The sequence below is a fragment of the Lipophrys pholis genome (genome assembly GCF_963383615.2).
Source record: "Lipophrys pholis genome assembly, chromosome: 11".
Classification (NCBI taxonomy): domain Eukaryota; kingdom Metazoa; phylum Chordata; class Actinopteri; order Blenniiformes; family Blenniidae; genus Lipophrys; species Lipophrys pholis.
Genome location: NC_137631.1, coordinates 11,578,625 through 11,588,470, shown reverse-complemented (window position 1 = coordinate 11,588,470; position 9,846 = coordinate 11,578,625). Strand labels below are relative to the sequence as shown.

Genomic DNA, 9,846 nt, shown 5'->3' with positions numbered 1-9,846 from the left:
TGTAACAGAGTCTGATATCAATCATGTTAACACACAGTGAATGAATTGCCCTCCAGAATACATTAATTGATTTAAATTTTTTTTTTTTGAAATACAGTTTAATCAAGGCTTTTCAAATGGTGGGGAAAGTGCCCATTTCAATTGAATTTAACCCCCTGAACCTCAACCCATCAAAATGTGCTTCATCTAATTTCAGAATGGAGATAACATTCTAAGATTGATCCACAATAAAAAAACAAAACAAAAGTAATACTCTTGCTAAATGTTTTTTTGTGTGTGTGTGTGTTGTCTTCATTTACACTTCAATTAATTCAAGTTCTTAAAATATGTGTTTTCAGAAAACGATGTTTGTGATCTGGATTTCAATCTGTTTCTGTGTTATCTTCCTCATCATCGCCTCGAAATGCGTCATTTCTGAGAATTGGTGTGTAATAAGAGGTGTGCAACAATGAAACCCTGTTGCGCAGAACTGCAAGGCCGGTTTTTCAAAGAATCCTTGTGTTTGTGTTGTGTTTTCACTTCCTCTTTCTAATTAGCATTGGAGTGCAAAAAAAAAAAATAATAATAATAATAATCTAAACATTGCAAATGACCAAGAATGACGCTCAGAGCATGTGCACAGTATCTCTGTGTGGTTTCACAGTAACCGCCATGTCTCTTGCACTGTCTGTGTTACAGTAGCTCTGTGGTGCAGCTGTCCGCCGTGCCTCACATTCTGCCTCAGCTGGCCAAACCCATTTGCGCCACTGAAGTCCTTCCAGTTTCTCATCTGGACTGGAATTCACTCTATGTCTGGGGGGGGGGACCCAATAATATGAGCTATATAGGCAGCCCCCAACAACTCCTTCTGCCTCTTCCACACCTCTCCCTCTTAAAAACGAGTCCAGACTTCAGCTCAAATCTGCAGCAGCCGTAACAGCACATTAGCAGCAGCCGCACTTGCCATGGGCGGGGGTTTCTATTTCCACAGCCAGTTCGACGGAGGATGTTGAACCAAGCAGCTCAGACAGATCTTTGGATCCTAACGGGGTCTGTTTGTGTTGTTGTGTTGTGGCTCGGTTTTCCTCTGGTCTTTAGGGGCATTGTTGAGCCACCGACATATGGCTGAGGGAAATCTCATAAGGTCAAAGGTTGCAGGGGGTCGATCTAACCCCTCGGCCTCTGACTGATTTATTATCCCAAGGGGTGATGTCGTCCTGCTTGGACCAAACAGAGGGGAGGTCAAAGGGCATACTGTATCTGCTGCATGAGAAACAGAGTTTCGGAGCTGGGTCTCAAACACAGATCGATTACGGTAGGATCAGTCAATGAGAAGAACCTTGTTGCTTCTGTATTTCCCAAAAGAAAACCATAAAAAAAAACGGGGCCATGCTTAAGTAATACGAGGGATTAAAGGTGATTATTAATACAGTCAGGTGAAACATGAAGCTGCTGCGACTGTCCCGCTTTTCAACCTTGACTTTCAACCCACCATAATCAAAGAAGAGTTCTCTGTTCTCGCCCCAAAACATTGTGAAACAATCGGACAATGTTCAGCTTGAATGAAATAAAGTTCTTCTGTGACCTGTGATTGTTAATAGTAGTGCAGGGATCTGCAACGTTTTTATTGCTTTTTACATTTTACATTTGTTTTACTTTTATACATATGCTCCAAACTGCATTTCGAGGGGACGAGTGTGACATTTAAATAAATTAATACTTAAAAAAAAAAAAAGTTCAATTGTTTGTTAACTTTGATTAAAGTACATGTAACATCCCAGTCGTGGCCTGTCAAGAGTGTATCTCACCTTTGGGCAAAGCTTCCAATCACACGTGTTAAGACTCGGTTTCACTGCCTGTATGTCAAATATTGTTGAAACTACCATTACAACAGCTGAAAATACTAAAACAGCTCCAAATTACAAATATGTAGAGCAGCCTGCAACACTAAAGGATGTAAGCATGAATAAAGTGATTGTTATTAATTGTGGTTACAAATGAAACATGAACCACAGATTTGACATAATATAGCAAAATAACACATTTATAAGCTGTATTCTCTCCATTTTGAAGATGAATATATATTATTGGTGTTGGAGTGTGTAAAAATGCACAAAATTCCCCCAGTTCAGCTCATTTAGTAGTAAAGATAGCAGACCTCTGGTATTATTACATTATTACGATTGGATCACAACAAATGTGTATCAGTGTGTTGTGTTGAAGCTCATCTGAGACGATCATATCACAGTCCAGCCGTCTGTTTGACTCTCAGAGCGCAGAAATGGGGATGACACATATTCTGTGGTGAACAGAGGAGGGGGAGGGCGAAGGAGCCATACAACAACTGTTCTCCAGGCAACTGGTGGCCTCAGTTATTTAGGGACAACTCCTGACAGAGTGCCTGGCATCAGCTGCTGCTGACATTGTTTGTCCCAGTCCTGGAGGATACAGTACAAACACGCACATGCATGTACACACACACACACACACACACACACACACACACACACACACACACACACACACACACACACACACACACACACACACACACACACACACACACACACACACACACACACACGCAAACACACATACACCTGTTGACACATATCTGCTTTCATATAGAACTGCTGGGCCTCTGCATGCCTGGGCCCCTCTAGACAGGTGGCCTCCAGGCTCGGCCATGGTGGGCAGGCACAGCCGCACAGCCTGGCGACTACCACCGACTCACATATGGCCTCTCAGCTGGGCCTGTTTGTTGTCTTTTTGTTTTTTTTCTGTTTTTTTTTAAGATGTGGAAAATGTGGGGCAAACATTGCTCATAACATGATGATCAAATTTAAAAATACTCCATGTTCAGATATGTTCAAATTGTGTTCATCCCTTGAGAAGTTTGATCCCTTTTGGTGTATTTCTTTACCCCCTCAAATTAATATTGCTTAAACTATTTCAGTGGGTACTTTAGTGCAGTAACTCGATCAAAACTTAAACTTATCCCTTTTAAAATAAAATATTTTTATGAGCGTTGGCACAGTGAATAAACTCATCAGTCATGTGTTGTGCTGAATAGATCTCACAATAATTGCAGGCCAGATGAAAGTTTCTGGTTTGTCAGATGTGGCGTTGCCAGTCCCCGAAGGGTCTCAAAATGTTCCGCAGACAACCTAAAATATGTGGTGAAGTAGCCGTGGTGGAGCTGTGTAAGACATTGACATTCCTGTTTGTTCCACTTTTCCCTATAAGAAGTATCTAATTTCTTTAAGTTATATACTACTGGAAGAGAATGAGCACACTAATCCTACCATTGGATTATGTTGGTGTAAATGTTGTTGTTTTTTTTATAATTTTTTTTTAGATATTGCTAATTTTAATCCTCACTTCAATGTTGCTTTCAGTTTCCAAACTGCTTGAACAACCGCCCAGGGTTTTTTTTGAAAACCCCTTTCAGTCCATAACTTTACGTTGTGCTTTGTAATTTACTGTAAATTTACATCCATACATCTATCCCCATGTTTCATGTTCTTTATCTGTCTTGTGTGTGTGACTATTGACGCATACATTGATATAACCCTTCAAATTCATATCTCTGCAATGATTATTTTGGTTTTAGTGTCAGTCACTTGTGAACTACTGAGTTACATTTACTGTATGAAAAAGCGCTATATGAAGACATATTGATTGAAGGCCATGCTACAAATTTGTAAACTTGCCAGAATCAATAGTTTCGATTTTTGTGTGTGCCTCATTGACCTACATTGATATCTCCCGCTGTGTATGAAGTTATTAAATATAATCATCCGTTTATTTAATGTCAAGCATAGAAGATCCAAACAAGTGAAAAAAAAAGAAGAAAGAAATGGGCAATTCTGTGAAATCAAGCCTGAGGCGCAGTACAAACTGTGGCTCAGACATGTTTGTTAGGTTAATTGGTGACTCCAAAATTGCTCTTCAGCCCTTAAGAGTTCACCAAAGTTCTTACTTTTAATAATTAAGTAAAAGTACAGATACTTGCAGAGGAGAATAGTTGATGACAGTGCAAGTCCAAATTCAAGGTCTTTCAAAAAAAGTAAAAGTTTTGAAATCTTCTCATGTAAATTAAAAAAAAATATATGACAATGTATTTTAAAAGCTGAATTGAGTTGTAGTGGTGGTGGTCACACGGACGTCCATGTAGGCACATGAGCATATAGATGCATATACAGTAGATGTACATACATGTATTGTATGCAAACACACTGAGGTGCATGCAGGCGAAAAGAAAAAAAACAACAGCTGCAAAATGAGTAATCTGGCTGAATTTCATAGGAAACATTATCAATTCTATTTCTATCCTTTATTTATGAAGAACTCATAGTCTTGAAGCTGAAACAGGAAGTATTGCATTCATCCATTATTGACGTAACCACAGATATATTAAGAAATGTTATGGTCAGCTACTATGGGCCTCTTAATGTTACTCTGAATCATCATCGGTGGTGGTTTAAAGAAATGAAATGGAAAACCGGTTCAAAGAATGCAAGTGTGTTGAAATATAGGATGTAAAAGTACGATGTCAGAAAGATAGATACACACAAGAAGAGATACCTGAGAAATCTACTCAAGTATAGTGACAAAATATAATACTTTGTTACTCTGCAGCTCTTCGGTCGGTGCTGCATTTAGACATCCGACTTTATCGAACATGACCAGTGTGAACACACCCAAAGTCTGGGTTGTGATATTTGTGTTGGCAGCATGATGAAGTTCTGTTCTGAGCGTTGCTAAAAGGTGGCAGGATCAAAGACAGTACGGGTGATCGGTAAAGCTCAGAGGGTCTACCATTGCACGCTCTTGCTGGAGTTCCTCCTCTGCACAGACCGTGGGACGGTAAGGTTTGACCGTCCAGCATCTGTGACAGTACAGCCCTTATATTCTTCTTTTAAATGCTTCCTCAGATCCCCTTTTGGGCTGTGCTCCTGTGTACTTGTGAGATCAAACTGCCTTTTGAAGTGGGAGTCTCTCTCTTCTCTCTGTCTCGTCGTGAGATGAAAGAGGAGCAAAGGGCGACAGAGCAGCCTCGGCAGACAGAGCGAGCCACGGGGTCTCTCTCTCTCTCTCTCTTTCTCTCTCTCTCTCTCTCTCTCTCTCTCTCATACTGATAGAAACCAAAGGAGAACAGAAGGCAGTAGAGCCCCACACTCGTAGTCCCTCGGGCTAATTGTAAAATGACTTTGCCTTCTCCTCCAGCACCATGATCCTGCAATCCTTTCCTCTCTCTCTCTCTTTCTCCCCCTCTCCTGAACCCTTGCTCCTCCGCATCCTTGCTTTCTCTCTCTTGATGCGGGGCTGTGCTGATCTTGGGACATCCCCAGTATTTCTTGGCCTTTGAAGGCAAATATAATTGAGTGGTAATATGAGACATATTCTCCTTTCCTCTGCATGCCTCCCTCAGTGGGTTATGGAATATTGAAGTTCAAAGTAGGCACAAGGAACGTGTTATTTATTTTTTTTTCTCTCTTCCTTTTCCGTGGTGATTGCAATGCGAAAAGGATCCAACGAAACAAGGAGCTGAGGAGATTTTATTTGGCTGGAAACTGCGGTCCAAGACTTACCTTGACCCGGCTCGGTCAGCTGAGGAGTTAAACGAATGGCTCCAAAAGAAACATACGACACGTTTCACCCTCCAATGAAAGCAAAGTGTCGAAGGGAGTCAGGTTTCTCCCAAGCCAAAAGAGGAAGCCAGAAAATAATGAAATGGACGTTTATTATATACAGCCGCGCTACAGTGCAAGAGGGTGTGTGCGAATGTCATTTACAATCGCTTCCAACCATTTGTACAACAGCAGCCTCATCTGGTTTCTCACCACTCAAAGCAAGCAGACAAAATTCCTGGTCTTATTCCCACATGATAATAAATAGATTACAATAAGGCAATGGTCCTATTTACAACTCTTATAAAACTGTACAGGAGAACAGAGAGCCGGATATGTATCAAGGTCTGCCACAAAGCCAGAGAGCGTGTAAAATACAACAACTTTATTGAACAAAAGATAAATACTTTTTAATTTTCAACCACTGCAAAAATATGAAAACATACGCTGGTGCTGAGAAAACGCTTTTTAAAAGGTCGTAGCTTGTTCCGTGTTTTTATTTTTTTGTGTGTGGTGATCTATCTTCATAGGAGCGGGCATGCGGTGATTACAAGGGGCGCTTCGTACAATAGCTGCACACAGTAGCTGAGTTATTCTCTATCCCTTGCATGCCTAATCAGCCAGTCAGATAAACACAAGGAGTAGATAAACAAAGTGGGGGCATTATCTTTCCACTGTTTTCAGTGGTAGGATGATGTTTCCAAAGCTTTCACAGAAAATTAGTGTGCCGGCTCCTCAGAGCTCACTGTTTAAATTCTGCCCATTTTCCACTGTTTCTTTTCATCAGTGGCTCTCAGACGGTAATCTCCCCTTACTAAGCATTCAGCAAATTCATTAGCTCAGGATCGAAAAAATAATCTGAGCTTTAATGGGGGGAAATTTATTTCAAATTGAACACAGCCACGTTCGTGCCCGAGCGAGAGAAGACATTGAACAGAGTCCTTGCGGTGGCGTGTGTGTTGAAAGGGTTTGACACTGATAAACTTATGAAAACTCAGGAGTGAAAAAAGCCTCTTGCCAGAGCTTCTGATTGAAACACAGCACCAGGCCCTGTCACGGCAGTTTAGCGATTTCTATTAGCTGTAGCATGGCAGTAAATCAACATCATGTTAGCCACCCCAACCTGGGCCAGACCCCTTCCTTCTGTTCCACTTCTTTTTTTTACTTCAGCCCTCTGGTCTGCGGCACAGGGCAAAGTCAACAGATAACCTGACCTCCCACTTCACGTTATTCGATTATTACTAACAAACACAGCAGCCTGGGTACAGTTAGGCTGGATGGATACATGTCCATGGAAAAAAAAAAAACCCTGTCGTGTACTAGGTGTTGGTGGAGCCAAGATAATCAGAAGGATTTGAGGAATGCATCTGCCATGGCTGGACTTCCAGGTCTTTTCTTCTTCTCTCTGTCTTTGGGGAACTCGGGTGCTTTGATTGCATTATGACTTCATTACGGGGTTAGTTAGCTTTGGAATAATATTTGGAGCGGAGGAATGCAGCTCAGTGACGGGCCACACATAAATAACCATCATGGATCACTGTGATTATGAGGCTAATGTAGTGAAATGAACTAATGCAGCCTGCTTCTGCTCTATTGGCCGAGCGTTGCACGGATAGAACGAAGGCCCTTAATATTATCGTCGAAAAAAAGAATGCTCTGTTGAGAAGGAAAAAAAGGCTGCTTCAGGGCCAACAATCTATTGAAAGAAGTCACCCCAGCCTGCTGTCTACACCTTGAATCCCTCTCTAAATAGTTGCTCTGCTCTCGTGTCTGAATCAAGTGTCAATTGGACTTTAAGTTGTTTTCTTGTTAGGGGTCAAAGGTCAACAAAAAAAATAAATAAATAAATAAATAAAAAAATTGGGAATCTTAAATGGAAAAGAAGTGGGTGTTTTTGTGGAAGACTGGGTCCCCTTATTGATTTGTGGCCTCCACACAGAGGCTGAGGCTGCTTTTGTGAACTCTTGCTCCCTTAATTGTCCCGTTATGATGATGCCATTCCGCCCAGAACTGACATCTCAGTGACGTCATGGCCCATCGTCGATGCTAGTACCCATGCGTTTCTGAATGGTCACTCTGCGGATGGAAGGTTTGGACGTCAGCTCGGGCTTGGGAGGAAACTGCTCCATCAGGATCCGCAGGATGGAGTCCATTTTCTGGTCCATCTTATGGATCTGAATTGAGCACAGTGACAGAAGACAAACAGGTTAGGCTAGGTGAATGCCTCTGGGATAAACACTCTCCACATAAGTACAGTGCAAACCTGCATTATGAAACAAACAAAGATTGCCAGCGAGTCTGTGCTTTTGTTTCGCATCCATCTGCCTCTTTAATACAGTTGCCATCCCAATGACAGAGTAGCGTGAGATATAATGACACGTTAGTCTGCCAGTCGCCGTCTACCTGCTAAAGCCACTCATTACAAAAGCTGCTCAGCTAAGTGGGCATACACACACACAGAAACACAGACGCACACAGGCCAATGTGGTTTACATGCTTCCCCAACTGTAAACACAGGTGTGTCACCCAACAGAGACGTCTCTGACAGGGAGCAGCCAGTCTAACTGTCGTGTGAACACACGAGTAAACACACCACAGACTATCTGGTGACATGCAAATACAGTCAGCATATGCATATGCACGTGCGCTCACACACACACACACACACACACACACACACACACACACACACACACACACACACACACACACACACACACACACACACACACACACACACACACACACACACACACACACAGACAAGACAGAAAAAGGAGGTGCCAGACGCCCTCCACCCAGCTCTGTAACTTCAAAGGGTGGAGTTTCTACATCTTCAGAGCCTTGGCCTTGGTCTTACCTCCGCAGTTGTCTCGCTAACTCTCCAAAAGTGCTTAGAGAGAAACACGCTCAAACCCACGCCCTACAATGGCTCCAACGCCTTGAAGAAACCGGGGAAGATGATAAACGTGGCGCTTTGTAAATCAAACCCTAAACAGGAGAGAACATCAAAGAGTCATATCATCTCTCGCAGCAGGCACGACGGACAGATTCACACTCCCGTCTCTCTCAGATGCTGATAGCAAAGAACTCTGGACCAACTTCTGTATTTCTGGCAGGGCACCCTCAGACAGTTAACATCAATGACATTTTCATGGCCGTCAGGGTATGAACCTTCCTTTTACTGTGTGCGCCTGATGACCCCGACATGTTTATAGCAGAGCGGGATGTTCAGCAGCTATTATTGTTGTTAAAATATGAGCCATTATAGGAAGCGTAAATCTCAAATTATTAGAGTCGGTCACTGTGAAGAATGAAATCACATGACAGGGCGCCAGGGATCATAACTTATGAGCAATTGTGCATTGTACAAGATGTCTGACAAACATCATAGGGCAGAAGAATGGACTGGCTTTGTTTCTTTTTTTTAAAGGTTGGAAATGGTAGAAGTCTGTAGCTCCTTTACTTTGTTTTAAAAGGTTACATAAATCACAGTTTTTAGCAGTTTTGGGATCAAAATAAGGAACTTTTTGTGCTCTCAGGGGATCTTCAAGTAATCTTCTGGTTTCTTCAGTCTTGTAGCTTCATTACTCAATGATCACTGAATGTTTCCTAAGTCAGAAAGTTTTGGATGATGGGCTATGCTGATATGGGCACATTTTGTGTGACATGCCAAAATAGGAAAAGTCCCAAAACACATTTACAGATACAATTGAAGAATACAGCTGTGTGCTTTCTGGGTGCACTTGTATGCCAAGTGCACTTAGACTTGAATTTCAACAAGAGGAGGAAAGGTTCTCTACAATCTGTGACCTTTATATGTGTGTCTGAAGTTAAAGAGCTCCCATAGAAATTTAAAGTCATAAACACATATAGTAGTTGCCTGGAAATTACACTTTCCCTTTACTTACTTGTAAAATTTGGGTGACAACTATTTTACCTTCACATTACTTCCCTGTGAGATGATTGCACTGTGACCTAAATAGTTGAGCTAAGTACAAGAAGCACGCGCTGGGCCCGGATGAAGCTTAGAGAATAATAGGGTATCATAAACATGTTGGGTAGTAATCTACAGACTTATCAGCATTCTCGTGGAGGCTTATAATGGATCAGGAATTCCTCTGTGTTGTGTCTGAAAGAAGTCGTCAAAAAGACCGAGAGGAAGACAAAAAAGAAAAAGAATCGGAAAAGGCAGGGGTTTTGCAAACACAAAAAACTCCTTATAGCATCTCCG

At 41.9% G+C, this 9,846-nt stretch overlaps 1 protein-coding gene across 1 annotated transcript in view; it reads right to left on the bottom strand.

Moving 5' to 3' along the window:
• Positions 1–5,709: 5,709 nt before the first annotated feature.
• The window catches only part of kcnq1.2 (potassium voltage-gated channel, KQT-like subfamily, member 1.2), a gene marked incomplete at its 5' end in the record, with an annotated part of 166,501 nt that continues 162,364 nt past the window's right edge, over positions 5,710–9,846 (bottom strand). Inside the window, one exon of the mRNA XM_080474641.1 lies at positions 5,710–7,786. Coding sequence (XP_080330767.1) covers positions 7,640–7,786 — 147 coding nt within the window. The 3' untranslated portion in view covers positions 5,710–7,639. The remainder of the gene's footprint in view (positions 7,787–9,846) is intronic.